Source organism: Podarcis bocagei, assembly GCF_964188305.1.
Source record: "Podarcis bocagei genome assembly, chromosome: 13".
Lineage (NCBI taxonomy): Eukaryota > Metazoa > Chordata > Lepidosauria > Squamata > Lacertidae > Podarcis > Podarcis bocagei.
The window spans coordinates 1371607-1388605 of NC_138138.1; the positions used below are offsets into that span (position 1 = coordinate 1371607).

Genomic DNA, 16999 nt, shown 5'->3' on the forward strand with positions numbered 1-16999 from the left:
TGCTCACTTCCCTCATATCTTCACTCTATGCCTCTTGTTTCCTCTCTCTCCCTTTGTCTTTGTCTTTGTCTTCTTCCTCACACACAGGAAGACATTAGACACCTAATCTAGCCATGCACACAACCCTCCCCCTTAAAAAGGGGGGGGGGGAGCCGTTGTTTGGAAGGGGAAATTTGTAATTTTTCTGTGTTGGTTGAACTACAAGGCATCTATGGTTTTCCTCTGTCCTTTTATCCTTCCAAAAACCCTGTGAAGTAGGTTCATCTAAGAGTGAGTGGCCCTTAACTAAAATACCATGGCTGAGTAAGTCTCCCTGCTTGCTGCTGGACTGCAGCTCTTCCTGCATCAAAGGGGATTGGACTCATGGGTGTAGCAGGGGGGGCAGGGGGGAAAGTTGCCGCCCCCAGTCAATACAAATCAATAAAAATGCATAGCCAATGGAGGGTGAAGTGAGCTTTTGTTTCTCCTGCTTCAGAGGATAGGACCCAAACCAGTAGATTCAAATTCTAAGAAAGGAAATTCTGATTAAACCTCACAAAGAACTTTCTGACAGCAAGAACCGTTTGGCAGTGGAATGGACGCCCTGGGAAGGTGGTGGACTCTCCTTCACTAGAAGTATTTAAACAGAAGTCAAGGATGCCGTAGCTTTGATTCATGCATGGCAGAGAGCTGGACTAGATGACCCTCAGAGAGCCCCTCCAATGCTACAATTCCATGATTCTAGGAGTATCATGAGTAGAACAGAAAAGACCAAGAACTGTGTTCGAATGGCAAAGCTTTATTCAGGCGATTCCATGGTGATGGCAGCAGTAGCAAGAACGGTTACTCACACACATGAGCTGGTGGGGAGGGGGTAGATGACCAGGTCAGGGCCCCTGCTGGCTCTCTCAGAGCACTCTCTCACCCACCCACCCCAGTCTGGAGGCAGCAGCGAAGGGGAGTCGGAGGCTTAGCTGGCAGGATGGAAGGCCCCCCTCTGATGCCACTGCATGTCCCGGATTCGCCGCACCGACTGGATCTGGGGCTGCTGAGCACCAAACTCAGTGCTGTCCTTATAGTCCCCCTTCTCAAAGAGGTATTGGTAGCCTCGGTAGCCAGGATACTGGTATCCCACCCATCTGCAAAAGGGAAGTGGAGTCAGCGCAGCACACAGTGGGAGTCCCCTCCCAGCTATTCATCCCAGGTGATGGGATCTGGCTAGTGGACATGGCTTTCTGCTCTGTTTTGCTTGCTGTCTGTAACACATTTGTTATATTTAGAACTGAACATTAACAAAAGTTTGGAAGCAGATTTACAGCATCTCATTTATTTCCAAAAGCAAAAAAGGCCTTTCTATATGCTTCCACCATCCAGGGGGGATGATCATGGATCTGCCACTGCCTGCCACTTTGGCTGAGCCACATCTACACCATGCATTTAAAGAGCTATGGTGCCACTTTAAGAAGCAATGACTTCCTGCAAAGAATTCTGGGAGCTGTAGTCTGTTAAGGGTGCTGAGCATTGCTAGAATACCCCTGTGCTTCTCACAGAGCCACAATTCCCATAATTCCCTGGGAAGAGGGACTGATTGTCAAACCATTCAGAGAACAGGATGCCCTTAATAGACTTCAGCTCCCAGAATTCTTTGTGGGAAGCCTCAACTTTTTAAAGCAGTACAGTGGTGCCCCGCAAGACGAATGCCTCGCAAGACGGAAAACCCGCTAGACGAAAGGGTTTTCCGTTTTTTAGCTGCTTCGCAAGACGATTTTCCCTATGGGCTTGCTTTGCAAGACGGAAACGTCTTGCAAGTGTTCCAATTTTTTTTCACTCCCCCCCCCTTTTTCTAATCCGCTAAGCCGCTAATAGCCTTTTAGCCGCTAATCCGCTAAGCCTTTAATAGCCGCTAAGCCTTTAATAGCCGCTAAACCGCTAATAGCGCTAATCCGCTAAGCCGCTAATAGGGTTGCTTCGCAAGACGAAAAAACCGCTAGACGAAGAGACTCGCGGAACGGATTAATTTCGTCTTGCGAGGCACCACTGTATTATAGTGCTTCAAATGTTTTGTATGAATGTGGCCTGAGTGTAACATGTGAACCCAAGGAACTCAAGGAAGAAATGAATTTGCACGATCCTATCAAGGAGAAATAGGGCCCCTGACCCCCATGCAAATGGCCCTAGATTCAACCCACCCCAGGCAGGGCTGGGAAAGACCCCACCTGAACCCCCAACCTGGTGCCTTCCAGGTGTTTTGAACAACAACTCCCACCCTGGCCAATGGTCAGAGCTAATGAGAGTTGTCATTCAAAAGACCTGAAGGGCACCAGGTTGGGGAATATTATTGTAGACAGTCCTAAGCAGCACTCTGGCTCAGACTCTGGGCACTTCCTATAAGACATAGACTGGACCCTAACGAAGCCCAGCCTCTTCATCTACCCCACACCTGCGCCTCCATCTCTAGCACCTTTTTTGCACAGTCAGCACCTTTTTGCCAGTCAGTAGAGGCAATACTGAGCTAGATAGACCAATGGTCTGATACCTATGTTTCTAGGTGCATGCCAGTGGTGTCCTGCAAAAACCCCAGTGGCCTTCAGTTGAGTCCAGGAGCACCTCAGAGGCTTTTGTGCCACTCCACCCAGGAATCTTTAGGAAATGAGCTCTCTCAGCCAACCAAGCTTGACCAAGCTGCCTGGCAGAGGACTTACGTGCCACTCTGGACGCGCACAGAGGACACCTTCTCCTGGTAGCCATGGGCATGGAAACTGGGCACGTCATCATCAATGATCTCTATCTTCTTTCCAGTGAAGCTGGGGTTCTCATAGAGGACGATCTTGTGCTCCTGGCTGTCCTAGGAGGAAGCCACACCAGGCCAAGGTTAGAGGCAGCCACACAAGGACAGGGGGAAGGGTGACAGAGCAAAGGAAGAAGGAGGCCATGGGGGAAAAGCCACGTGCAAACCCTGGCTCACTGGGCAGGAGCAGAAGCATGCCAGCTCCACTCCTCTGGGCTCAAACCCTTGGATTAGCTTTACATCGTAGGATCCTTGTAAGGATTAAGGGGTGGCTGGGAGAATTATGCAGACCACTTCAGCACGCTACAGCCCAGTTAAAACAATTTCACAGGCTACCAATCTGATTCCAGGCACACTTCAAAGTGCTGCTTGTAACTTACAAAGTCCTATATGATTGGGCCCAGGCTACCTGAAAGATCACATCTCCCCATGCAAACCTGCCCAGGTGTTAAGATCTTTGGGTGAGATCTTTGAGTGAGATCTTGGTCCCAACAGCATCAGAAACACAGCTGGTGGTGACCCAAGAATGAGTCTTTTCTGCAGCTGCTCCCAGAATATGAGATTCCCTCCCAAGAGAGGCTAGACTGGCTCCCTCTTTGTCATCCTTCTGCTGGCAGGTTGAGACCTTCCTGTTTGGACAGGTCTTTGGAAACTAAGGTGCAGACAGTGCTGCTGTCGGGGCAAACTGCATTTTAATTGCTGGTGTTCTAATGTATTTTAACTATTGGTTTTTAACTAGCTTGTTGGGATTACTTTGTATTTCATAATGGTGTTTTTAAATGTAGGACGCCTCCTTGAATCCCAGCTTGGGAAAAAGGCAGGGTATAAATGCTGTAATATGCACACCTGTGTGCATAAAAGGGTTAACCCTGAGCCCAGGCTATCAGAGGGGGTGTTGCTTAGCAGGCTCCCCTCCCCCCCCCCAGGGTCTTTCTCTTCCTGCTATATAGCTTTGGCTCCGGGCTCTGCAAATGCTGCCATTGAGCTGAACCTCTCCAAAAGGGAGATTTTATAGATCCTTTAAAAATTTTTATTTTATTTTAAAGTCTTTTAGAGCCTCTTCTTTGTATGACTGCCAGCAGATGGAGACTTTCTTGCTGCAACTTTTGGAAATTCTGTGAGTAAAACATTCACTTATTTGCAAAGCCAAGCGTCTGCGATTTTATTCTGTATTTTTGTGCAGAACATTTGTTTAAAAGTGGATAAGGGTAGATGTAATATCTAACCAAGTTGTAATGTACTTGGTAGCTATCGCCATTGTGCCTACCAGAGAGTAGGAATCTCTCTTCTAAACCTCTTTCTCCGAGAAATACATCCCGTAATTAAAAGGGGTCCTTGGAGGCAGGAATGAACAGAGAGATCCGGAGGGGGGTGGGGGGAAAGCTCTCCTTGGAGGCTTCCGGCAAGGGCTGCCCACTCCTTGCTGATCGGAAAATTTCTGCGGCAGCAGGGACTTCTCTGCTGCAGCCACTTCAGCTCTTGGTTTTTGAAGGGACTTCAATGCCATGTACTTCATGCAATTTTATTGTTAATAAAAATATATTAAAATACCCACAGCTTTTTTTCAACCGGAACTCAGTCCCTCTCAGGTAGGCACCATTGCCATTATAAGAGAACAAGGGAGGTGTCCGTGGTGAGTTCTGGCTCTTTTTCTAGAAAAATAGCACTGAAAATACCATGCATGAATTTTAATGCATTGCATTTTTAATCATTGAAAGCCACCCAAACAGTAACACACCACGGGTGGGCCCTCCTCACAAGTATATGGTTGGTGGTGGTAGGGAGAAATCTCTCTCATAAAACTAGGCTATTGCGTGTTCCAGAATATTACATCTCCCCCTGCCCACAAAACCCCTCTTTCCTCCAAGTGGTTCCTGTGAAAGCATGACTTGTGTCACTGATTCGGAGTTTTGCTTTGCAGATAAAGCCATGACCCACCTTCCAACTGGAATAACAAACCACAAAGGGCACATGAAGGTCATCATTTGCACCCTTCTTTCCTTCCTCTCTTTTGTTTTTGCTGCTGAAGCTGCCATCTGTTCCATGTCTGTCCAGCCCCATCATATTTCAAGCAGGGATGGGGAATTTGATGTTGCTGGGCACACATCCCTAGGAGAGCATTACAAGGGGGTGGACTGAGTGACCCCAAAGTGGGATCCCAGCTCAATGATTCCATCTGCCCACTCCAAAATCTTCTAAGATCAGCTGCAAACCTGCCCATTCTTGTATCCAGCCCAGGAAATTCACTACATGAGTGCTGCCCGCCACCAGCCAGAATGTCCCCCTCCCTTCCCCACCTCCTCACCACTTTGATGGGCCTCAAGGCAGAGATGCTGTCGCTCCTCCGGCTGTTGGTCCACGAGTCCCAGCGGGGATATTCTCCTTTCTCAAAGACAAATTGCTCCCCTTTGCAGTTCACCTGCTCATAGCCAACCCATCTGGAAAAGCACAGAGATACCCCCCACCCCCCACAAAAATCTCCATCAGCTGGAGCAGAACTAACTTTTTCCTGGCAGTACAGTGGTATCTAGGGTTACAGATGCTTCAGGCTACAGACTCCGCTAACCCAGAAATAGTACCTCGGGTTAAGAACTTTGCTTCAGGATGAGAACAGCTAAAATGGCACCTCAGGTTAAGAACAGTTTCAGGTTAAGAACGGACCTCCAGAACGAATTAAATTCTTAACCCGAGGTACCACTGTACAGATAAATTATCTGTCCTCACTTCAGATTTAGAAGAAAATCTCTGGTGTATGCCTCTGGTGTAGAGGAGGGGAACTACTCCAACATTTTAATTCAATTATTTATTTACTTCTGCTATTTGCAACCTATTCTTCACCTAACAGGAAATAAACAGCCTTAAACCCAGAATAACCCCAAACTTGCTCAAATGATCCATGCATTCATAAACTCAAACCCAAAACCTCACCCTAACAAAAATTGCTGAAATAAAATTAAAATGAAAGTTGGAGCTGAAGGAATCTCATTCCTCAAAATACATCATTCCCTCTCCCACAAAGGGCTAAGAGTGTCATATTTGCTCATCATTGAAATGACAGTCATGTTGGAGCATGATTCACCTCAGAGGCTATCTGAGATAATTATCTGAAGAGGCCGGAGGTTCTCCTCATTTTGCCCTTTGAAGGACAAACAAGACACTTGCATGAAATTGTGCAGTGTCAAAAACGAACCTCCTTCTAGCTGTGTGACCCAACCCCACCTTGGCACAGAAGCTTGCCCTTGCATCTTTCCTGACCCCTGTTCGCACAGGGGGAGACTTACGGGCCTGAATGCACCAGGATGGAGCCCACTTTCTCTAGCCCAACCTCCTTCAAATTGGGACAAGCCGCATTCAGCTCATGGCAGCGACCCTGGAAATTCTCCTGCTCGAAGACGACAATCTGGAACCCGAGAAAGAGAGACAGACAGACACCTGGTACCCTACTCAGGGGGCCTACCCAGAGCCTTTTGATGCTGGGTGGCTGGTGAAAGCTGCAATCCAAACATCTGGAGGGGAAGCTGCCTCCAAATAGGCAGAGAAGGCAGGAACAGAGGAGGACAGGTTGGTGCAGTCATCATGGTGTGGCTAGCCGAACGTACAGATTGAGACAACAGCTGTGTCTGGGTATGAACATTGGAAGCTCCCTTATATGGCATTGGGCCGCTGGTCCAGCTAGCTCAGGACCAATGGCAGAGCGTATGCTACTGCTGCCCGGGGCAGGCGCACAAAGTGGCAGGGGGTGGGGCACAGAGGGAGCAGCTGCTTGCAATTAGTCTGATTGGACTGATTTGAAGGGCACGTGCCTGGCAGCCCTGTGCGCCTTTGTGACTTTCTGATTGCAGCCTCGCAATGCAGCATGGGGGTGCAATCACATGCTGAGGCCAGCGGAGGAGAGGAGCGGAGAGGCCTCCATCACCTCTCCTGCTGTCCACTGTTTCTGTCCCAGGTCACGCCCTGGGGGGAGGTAGTTGCAGTGGCTGTGCCTCCCCCCCCCCGCCTCTTGGCCTGCCAGGGGGCGCCCCTTCGCCGGCCACAAGGGGAAGGGGTGCCACCCCTGACTGGGCGCATCTTCCCTGTGCTCCTGCCTCACCTGCCATGGGGGCACCTTCCCTGTGCTCCTGCCCCACCTGCCATGGGGGCACCCAGAACCCCCCAGCCCCCCCCCGGCTAGGCCACTGCTCAGTACTGTACTGTCTTCACTGACTGCCAGTGGCCCTCCAGGGTTTCAGGGAGGGTCTCTTCAAGCTCTACCTGAAGACTGAAGCTGGGATGTTCTGCATGCAAAGCAGATACTCTACCTCTGAGCTACAAATGTCATGTTCCACCCAGTGGCGGAAAGCAGACGGGGGCGGGGCTGGCGCACATCCTGGGGGTGTGGTGCACCACCTGCGGGGGGCGTGGCGCCCAGCACAGGCGGGGGGGGCAGCTGCGATGGCACCCCACCAGGATTGCACTGCCGGCGGCGGTGTGCTCCCTCCACGCTCCTCTTCCTCTGCCAGTGGATCCACCAGGAATTTTGGCTGCATTCAGGTTTCATCAAGTCAGTGAACTTTCCTATAAACTTCCCTCTTTCAGATTTCCCTTTCAGTCCTGGAGCAGGGAGCAAGTGGAGCAGGTCAAGTGAAGGGGTTAGAATACTTACACTTCAAAGGAGGTGGAAATATGTACCGAGGACATGATTTCCAGTGGCACCTTCAGAACAGCCTCCTGCTGAGAAGCAGATACTGGGATGGCAGCAGGAGGTGGTGGGTACCTACTTCATGGACCTCCCTGGGCTGTTCACAGGCGGAAACAGGACTTTGCAATGGGACTTTGCAACAGGACTTTACAAGCAATGCTGTAACATTCTTTTGACAGGCCTAACTGTGAGTGACTTCATCCTGCACCAATTTCCTCCCTAACCTACCTAGTTATCCAGTTTTGGCCCAAGACCTCCATGGATTGTACCATCCACTGAGGTTCCAGCTAAAAGATGGGAATGCTAGTGCCTGGAGGAGGAGCAGGCCAAAGGGAAAGCAAGGGTAGATACATAACATCTACCAGGCTCACTGGGAGAGAGCAAGGGTGGCCTAGAGGTCAGAGTGTTGGGCCTGGGAGACCAGGGTTCAAATCCATAAAGCTCTGCCATAAAGCTCATGGGGCAGCCATTGTCTCACAGGGCTGTTGTGGGGATTAAGTGAGGAGAGAAAGAACCATGTAACTCACCTTGAGCTCCTTAGAGAAAAAATGTGGGATATAAATGCAATAAATAATAGACCCAAGGCATCCCCTCCTGCCCACCACAACAGCAGAGAGTAAAAAAAGATGACCAGTGAGAACTGAAACACAAACAGGTTTCCTGAAAATTGGCCCTTAGATGCCTCAGATCTCTTGGACTTTTTTGCTGCAAAAGGCCAAGTAACATGGCTTTGTTACTGAAACCAGTTCCAGCATTAACAAGCTCATTTCAGGGTTTGTCTTTGTGTGGACACTTCCTGTGACCCTGGCAGGAGGGCTGGGAGGTAGGAGAGGCATTCAGGAACTTTGCAAAGCTTGGGTCCCTGGCAACTTGTGTTGTATTATGGCCCAATATGGGGAGGGGGGCAAGGGTGGATCCCTGTTCCACCACCTTTCCATTGCCCTGCTCTGTCCACTTTCTGGTTCATTTTGTGTGTGTAAAAAGTTGGCAGGATGCTTTGAAGCATCTTTGAAGCTTGAACAGGCACATGCGATCCTGCTTCCTGTAGGGCTAAAGAGGAACCTCGGTGATGCAAAAGCTGCACAGAGTAGAAGTTTGAGATGTATTCATGAATCCTGCCCTGGTCCTTGCTTATAACCAACTTGCTGCCTTTTACAGACCAACCCCCTGTCCCACAGGTTACACATAGGAGCAATAAATGAGAATTGATGGGGGGGCAGGAGGAACCAACACCACCCCCTGTGGCTCTGCTTGGGGCAGGGTCCAGCCAAGTCAAAGACCTCATGAGCTAGTCCAGACCACACTCAAGCTCCCAGAAAATCCTTCCGTGGTTTCTCAGTGCTACTCTGCTCAGAGGCAGAGCATCTGCTTTGAATGCAGAAGGTCCCCAAGTTCAATCCTTGGCATTTCCAGGTAGGGCTGGGAATGTCCTTCTGCCTGAAACTCCGGAGAGTCCTCCCTACCAGCCCACACATACAGTTAAGAAGCCCACCTATGTCAAGGATGCCCAAGCTCCCTGCTGGAGCTCCTGTGCTTCCTGCCTTTTTCTGTGTGGTGCTGATGGGGAAGGCGGCCAGGCTTGCTTTTCTCTTTCTGCACAGAAGCCAGCAAGATGGAGATTACCTTTCTCCTAGTCAGGGTAGAAATGGTGGGCTAATGATTTTGCATTCTGCTTGCCTTCTGAGCAACTTAACACTTTCATGCACAAACGTCCACAAAAGCTTGTGCCATGATGCCTTCATTAGTCTTTGAGGAGCTATAATACTCTTTGTTGATCTTACACCTCCTTTGTTTACAGGAAAGATCTCCCCGGTTATAAAGGATCTCATTTTATTGATAAAATGTAAGATTGGACCAAAATCTATTCTTGTCACTGCTTCCTGCTGCCCCGCAAGATTCTGGGTCTGCAGTGGGATTTTCCACCCAGTTGAGTTCTTTCCAGGGAGAGCCTCTGCAGGGCTGCAAGCCCTCGGCTTCCTGGCCTGCCCCTTACTGACCTTGGAACTGGCTTGCTGCTGTTTTGATGCTTGGTGGTCTGAAGCCATCATGAAAAGTGGTTGAGCTGCTCCCTGGGGAGAGAACCTCACATCAGAGTAGAAGGATAAGGGCAAAGTCACCACACTGGAGAAACTGCACAAACACAATGCTAGGTAGGCGCCATCCCAGAGGAAGTTCGGGTCACGAGCACCAGAAACCCGGCAATGCCATTGGCTGGATCCATCTAGTGCAGCATCCTATCCTCACAGTGGCCAAACAGATGGGAATCCTGCAAGGAGAACATGAGCACTAGAGCTCTCTCTCTCCCCTCCTGCAATTTCCAGCAACTGGCATTCAGAAGCATTGCTGTCTCCAATGCTGGGTTTACTAGTCCTGGGAGGTAGGTAGCTGGAGCGGCAGAGCTGGCAAGAGACAATCTCCTGACACAGCAGGGACAGAGGATTGATCTGTCAGTTTCAATTTCTCTCAATTTTTCTTTTGCCCCAATCTGTTCTCCACACCAATCTGCACTTTTTATTTTAAAGAGTCCTCATGAAAATTAGTCATCCTTTTAGTGTGCCATTTCCCTAATTGTCACGTATGCAGCTGTGCCTAACATGTATGCTTTTTGCAAGCTATGCCCCCTGATACTCTCTCCTCTCCCCCACCCCGATAAATAGATGCATTTTTGTAACATTTTCAAGGATTGGAGAATCGAACCGCAAAACTCAGAGAAGTGCCAATTTTGAAAGATAGTTGCATTTTGGTCCAGAAATCACTTGGGGAAGTGCAGTTTAGGCAGAAACTGTCTTGCTCTCCTGTCCCTACTTGGCTCTCTTCATTTGCAATGCAGCCATAAAGCGCCACTGCAACCAGCTCCCTTTCCCATCATATACATTTCTACATAGGAAACCTAACAGAAAGGTCCCCATTTGCAGGTGGCCACACAAACACTTGCCAGGGTTAAAGAGACTGCTGTGTAAAAGGAAGCTAGAAAATATATACATTTGAAAGGGAGAGGGAATCAGCCAGTTTGCAAAAGAAAAAAAGGGGGTCTATAGGGGGTGGGGACCACACCCTCTGATTGCTGCCAAGGTGCTGGGAAATACCCAAACAGTCCAGACACAGACACATCTAGCCAGGAGAAATTACTCACAACTAAGCACTTAGCATAGGGATGCGGTTGGCGCTGTGGTCTAAACTGAGCCTCTTGGGCTTGCCAGTCAGTGGTTCAAATCCCCGCGGCGGGGTGAGCTCCCGTTGCTCGGTCCCAGCGGCTTAGTCATGCTGGCAACATGACCCGGGAAAACTGTCTGCGGACAAACACCAGCTCCTTCGGCCTGTAAAGCGAGATGAGCGCCGCAACCCCAGAGTCGAATGCAACTGGACTTAACTGTCCTTTACTTTACTTTTTTAAGCACTAAGCACGGCTTAATGCAGGCTGTGAACCACCTGTCTCAATTCCCTCTTGTCCAAAGGGCATTCCCCTCCCAATTGCTGCTGTCCCTCTTCCGCCTCTCTAAATACACTTCAGGTTACAGACGCTTCAGGTTACAGACTCCGCTAACCCAGAAATAGTACCTGAGGTTAAGAACTTTGCTTCAGGATGAGAACAGAAATCGTGCTCCGGCAGCGCGGCAGCAGCAGGAGGCCCCATTAGCTAAAGTGGTGCTTCAGGTTAAGAACAGTTTCATGTTAAGAACGGACCTCCATAACGCATTGAGTTCTTAACCCGAAGTACCACTGTACAGATATTCCCTAGGCAATGGAGGCAGCTCTCCTGTTTGGATTTTCAAAGCATAGGTAAGGACAGGTTGGAACAAAGATATTGGATGCCTAACTTGAGGTGCCTCAGTGGAAGCTGAGACCGGCTGAGAACTAGAGAGCTGCTTTCTAATTTCTCCTTCTGGGATTTCCTTTACAGGATATTCACGCCTGGAATGGAAAGAAGACCCCCCCAAAAATATATAACAAAAATCCCCCAAACCCCCCAGCTTTAAAACTTTGCGGGGGGGGGGGTTAAAAAAAGAATAAGATGCTTACCAGTTGCACCAGAGTTTGCTTATGCCACTGGAAGTGCTGCAGCCAAGCACCAGAATTTATAGGCAGCCGGCACATTAATGCACCAGAAGTATTTATCGAGTTCACGAATGTGTGATCAAAATCGAGAAGGTTGGATTAAAGGGCAATGAAAACCCAGATCAGCTGACTCGTCACGACCCTTTGTCCTGCTAAAGACCAAGAGGCAGAATTATTTCATGAGCTTTTCATTTTGGAGCCACTCTCTTTGTCAGGCCTGTTGGCAAGAAAAGGGAATTTCTGTCAACCTCAGCAGGATCTTTGCTAAGCCCCCCCGGCATCCCTTTGGAACAATGTTGCTCCCAGCTCAGTCCAGCCTGGGGATTTTGAGGACGAGAGACTGTCCCTCTTTGATAAACCCAACACACCCATATAGCTCATTTAGGAGGCAAAATAATAGAAATAAAAATGCCAAGGTCAGCAGTTGCAAAGTTGGAGTTTTGTTTGTTTATTTTTTAAGGGAAGATGGGTTTTTCCAGCTATGCACACATTCTGCCCGCTGCTCAGACCACAGTCCCTGCTGGTTTGGCAAGAAGCAACCACAGGGAGACCCATGAAGCAACTGGCTGCCCAAAGGCTCCAAAGGGAAAGGGGCGAACAATATGCAAGCAGAAGAGCAACACTCTCCCCTCCTGGGCAGAGCAGAGTCATTGTGGCCAGGAGCCACTGGGAGCCCTCTCCTCCACCATGAATTTCTCCAAGCCTCCGTTAACGCCATCCAAGTTAGTAGCCATCCCTGCCTCCTGAGGGAGGGAGTTCCATAGTTTATGCGCTGCGTGAAGAAGTCATTTCTTTTATCTGTCCTGCATCTTCAAACATTCAGCTTCATCCGATGTCTATGAGTTCTGGTTGACAGGAGACACACAGAGAGAAGAAAAAAGTTTTTTTCTATCTGTGTCCTCCATGCCAGGCATAATTTTAAAAGTATATTTCATGCCGTATCTTTCTCACCCTTTCTCTGAACTAAAACGTTGCAAACACAGCAGTCTTTCTTTACAGGAGAGCAGAGGCACCGAGTTCCGCATGACACTGGGGGGTTCGACATGTGTGTGTAACATCACATGTGCAACACACACTTGCAACGTCTCATAAGTTGGGAGAAGGTTGTCAGGCCTGCCCACTACAGGTAGGCCCAGCAGGGCCCTCTGCCACCAGAGAGAGCCCACCAGGGCACACCACTGCTGATGGGAGGCCCAGCAGGGCCCTCTGCCACCAGAGAGAGCCCACCAGGGCACACCACTGCTGATGGGAGGCCCAGCAGGGCCCTCTGCCACCAGAGAGAGCCCACCAGGGCACACCACTGCTGTTGGGAGGCCCACCAGGGCACAGCCAATCAAGATTGGGAGGCCTCAGCCCCATTCCTGCATACTTTTTTGGGGGGTGATCTGTTCTCAGCCCTATAAAGTTGGGGCTCCCAGGGGGATCCCAACCCATATCATTTATTAAAGGTAAAGGTACATCTGCCCGTACAGGCCAGTCGTGTCTGACTCTAGGGTTGTGCGCCCATCTCACTTAAGAGGCCAGGGGCCAGCGCTGTCCGCAGACACTTCCGGGTCACGTGGCCAGCGTGACAAGCTGCATCTGGTGAGCCAGCACAGCACATGGAAATGCTGTTTACCTTCCCGCTAGTAAGCAGTCCCTATTTATCTACTTGCACCCGGGGGTGCTTTCAAACTGCTAGGTTGGCAGGCGCTGGGACCGAGCAGCGGGAGCGCACCCCGCCGCGGGGATTCGAACCGCTGACCTGACGATCGGCAAGTCCTAGGCGCTGAGGTTTTATCCACAGCGCCACCCGCATCCCATATCATTTATTATTCCTTGGCAATTGACAAGTACCCAGTGTGGTGTAGTGGTTAAGAGCGGTAGTCTCGTAATCTGGGGAACCGGGTTCGCGTCTCCGCTCCTCCACCTGCAGCTGCTGGGCCAGTCACGCTTCTTTGAAGTCTCTCAGCCCCACTCACCTCACAGAGTGTTTGTTGTGGGGGAGGAAGGGAAAGGAGAATGTTAGCCGCTTTGAGACTCCTTCGGGTAGTGATAAAGCGGGATATCAAATCCAAACTCTTCTTTTTGGGGATTGTAAATTATGCTAAAAAGAAAACAGCTCAAATATAGCCACCCACCAATGCAACACTCTCACAAGCTAAACCTGATTGGACCTCTGCAGCTTCAGCTCTTAAGCACTAAGTGGAGGCAGTTGGTGTCCAATAGAGCTTCCCCAGGGAAAGTCCAAGGCCTTTTGCCATTAGACCTCAGGCCATCCTGACTGGTGTTAATAGGAGTCCATCAGCGTCTGGAGACACCAGGTTGGCTGATCACAAGAAGTGGTCTCCTGGTGCCTCTTGCCCATTATGTCTTTTGCTTGCAGGTGGGCACATGATGCCCCATAACTGAGATGGGGCAAAACTAGGCTCAGATAGTGTGGGGTCTGCCCAGTTTCAAGAAACCATCAATACTCATGGCGTAGGGGTTTCCCTATTCTTGATAACACCAAACCATGATAATATTTGGGAGTCATCACTGTGGCATGGATAGCTAGATCCATAGATACATTCACACAATTCTTGTGCTTGATCCGTGAAGCAGAAGAGTCTCTCTCTCTCTCTTTCTCTGCACCCTGCAAAAACTACTGCAAATGGAAATAAGGCAACATTGCGGGGTTATTCTGTACTAATTGGTGTTTCTCAACAGATCCACAAAGAGCTTGGGTCCATTCTGCAAAAAGTGTAAGAGGGCCGAGGGCTGACTTGCCACATTTTGAAGGAAGCACATTGCCATCTAATAAGGGTGTGCACCAAGACAAATTGGAGTGATCCATGTCTCCTTTCTCCCACATTCACATACACACAAATCCGTTTCAATAGGTCCGGTGGGCTTTGCAAGAAGTGGGACTGTCTAAAATGCTGCTTGCAGAGCATTGGAGAGTTTGGAATTATTTGGTGTTTTTTTGTTTTAAAGCACAACTTTAAAATCCACTTTGTTTTAACATTTTTGTTTAAGTTAAAAGCTTCATTTAAGTTTTTTGTTTTTTAACTGCATTGCTGTACTTTAACAAATAACCTTAGCGCACCCCATAACTCCATGGGCAGCACCCTCAATAGTCTCATGTTGCAAAGCCTATTGTTGCATACCTCTCCAATCTCTGAGGGGGGTGAGATTCCAGGTGCTTACCCAGGGTTCATGTTAACTTTTGGAAATGATACACAGCAGAAACTATGGTTTCTTTAGGATATATGGTTTCTTTATACATATATATAACCTGAGTCTAGGATGGAGGGGTTCACAGTATTAACATCCCAAAGGTGTATTTTTGTTTATCCCAAAGCCACAGCCTTGGTTTCAAGCATAAATCTACCATGGGTGATGGTTGAGAGAGCTCTGCCTTTCCAGCCTGCAGCTTTTTCCTCTAGCACACACTGCTCTCAAACTCAGGCTTTGTCTAAGAACTAGAGGAGCCTCTCTCCATTGTCATCTGGCACAGAGCCCCTTTCCTTTGCTCTCTTAATGGCCCAGCGTCAAGAAGCTAGTCTGTCTTGATAAGCTTATAACACTTGCTAGGAGGGTGTGGCACCCAGAAACTCAGAGCACTAAAATAGCTCTTTGGACACAAAAAGGAACTGGGAAAGTCACCTGCAAGCAACAACTTTTTAAAAAAATGCACCAGCATTTGGCCACCTTTAAAACACCTTCTCTCCCGTGTTTATGGAGGAAAGTGAGTCCCTTTTACTTTCTCCCACAAAAGCTTCTGCGCCTATTTGTCAGCAATGTGGCAGATTTAATCAATTTGAGGAGCTGGGGGCGAGGGTCTCCTGTTCCTATAGATTTCAATCACCTTGGCACCCCAAGGCAAACCAAGACTCCCGGCGATGGTGACGGGAGGAAAAGGTTTGCCTCAGCGGCGCTTGATGGGCAGAGATTGGCTCCTTCCGCCTCGCCACCTCCGGAAGTCCACTTTAGACGCGCGTCTGCCCTGCCATTGGATGCACAGACACGAAGAGTCCTAAAGCCACGCTTACTTGCAAGTAAGCTGCAATCGTTTCAAGACCGCTTGTTCAGCGCCTGAAGCCCACTGAAATGAAATGCGCCATGGGTTGTGCCCCTGGGAAGCTAAGCGCAGCGCCTGGCCCCCTTGCCTCTTTTTCCAGCTCCCTCCCCCCCCCATGCCCCTTCTCCAGCCCGCCACAAGGTCTGAGGGACAGGGGACCGGCCTGCAGCTAAAAAAATTTGCCGGCTCCCGCCTGTGACCAAAAGGAGAAGATGCAACAGCAGTTTTTAAGATTTCTTATTATAGCAAATGTGGATCACGGAGCTTCATTTTATGCAAAGCAGATGGGAACCCTCAACACAGAAGGGCATGTCAGGGTTTGTAAACACATGTACAGTGGAACCTCGGGCAATCCACGTAATCCGTGACGGAGGCATGTCTGCAACCCGCATCCTGAAGGGTAGGGTTCCGGTACTTCTGGGTACTTCCATAACCCGAAAACACGTAACCTGAAGCGTCAGTAACATGAGGTATGACTGTAGATGATGTTGAGGCCTGTAGACATCCTGGGCATCCAAAGAGCCCCTGCTCTGTAAGACCATTTAGCCCAGGATCAAAACAAGAAGAGGGCCCTGAGCTTGACAGGCGCAAGAGAGAGGCAGGGGCGTAGGCAATGAGGTGGGCCGGGCAGCGTCAGGGGCCAAGGCTGGTGGACCATCCTGGCTCCAACCCTGAGCAGGGCCAGAAGAGGCAGAGCCAGCGCCTCACGACCAAGCGGGATCGGGGTGCTTGGGGTGTGTGCAGGCTCCCTTGCCAGCCCAGCCACAGTGCCCAACTGCCAGGAAGGCCAAGGGGCGAGGGGGCAGCCAGGAGCAGCAGCTGCCCAGCACGCCCTCTTCCCCGCCCTGCGGGATGCAGTGGGTGTGGACCACCCGGGGTGTAATCACTGAGGGGGGTGACAAAATGGCAAAAATATGTGTGTTTTTATAAAACAAGGGTGCCCAGCAACCCTAAAATAACTCCCACACACCCCTCACCCCCTTCCAAAGTGAGGTGCGGGGCCTGCATCTCTCCTGAGGGGGAGGTGGCAGGCGGACTGCCTGCAATCTGCGCGCTGCTTTTTCGAGCAGCATGGGGCTTGCGTCTGCCCACCACCTCAGCCACCCTACAGCTGAGGGGGAGGCTGTGGAGGGGCTCCATGCAGTGCACCCTCCCTTGGCTCGCTCCGCCCCCGGTTGCAGGATGCTCCCCTCCTGGGTCTCCAGTAACTGGCCTTTGGAAGCATCCCTGGCTCTGACCGTGGAGGCAGAACAAAGCCAGCCGGGCTAGTGGGCACCAATAGCCTTATCCTTCTTCATGAATTTGTCCTCTTTGAAAGCCATCCACATTGGTGGCCATCCCTGCCTGCTGTGGGAGGGAGCTCCACAGTTTATCAAAAGAAAACTATGCGCTGCGTGAAGGACTTTCTTTTATCCATCCAGACTCTCTTGACATTCAGCTTCATTGGATGTGGCCC

The 16999-nt window shown here is 49.9% G+C and overlaps 1 protein-coding gene across 2 annotated transcripts; it reads right to left on the reverse strand.

Moving 5' to 3' along the window:
- Nucleotides 1–762: 762 nt before the first annotated feature.
- LOC308572491 (beta-crystallin B2) lies at nucleotides 763–14373 on the reverse strand. Of its 2 annotated transcripts, none has more exons than XM_081168624.1 (6): nucleotides 14250–14373; nucleotides 9443–9514; nucleotides 6049–6167; nucleotides 5073–5205; nucleotides 2682–2824; nucleotides 763–1118 (listed from the first exon to the last, which is right to left on the reverse strand). In XM_081168624.1, the coding sequence occupies exons 1-6, from the start codon at nucleotides 14274–14276 to the stop codon at nucleotides 950–952; spliced, it is 663 nt and encodes a 220-aa protein (XP_081024750.1). In that variant the 5' UTR covers nucleotides 14277–14373; the 3' UTR covers nucleotides 763–949. The 2 variants fall into 2 exon arrangements, with proteins under 2 accessions (XP_081024750.1, XP_081024749.1); XM_081168623.1 differs by lacking the exon at nucleotides 14250–14373 and adding an exon at nucleotides 11466–11833.
- Between the last annotated feature and the right edge of the window lie 2626 nt (nucleotides 14374–16999).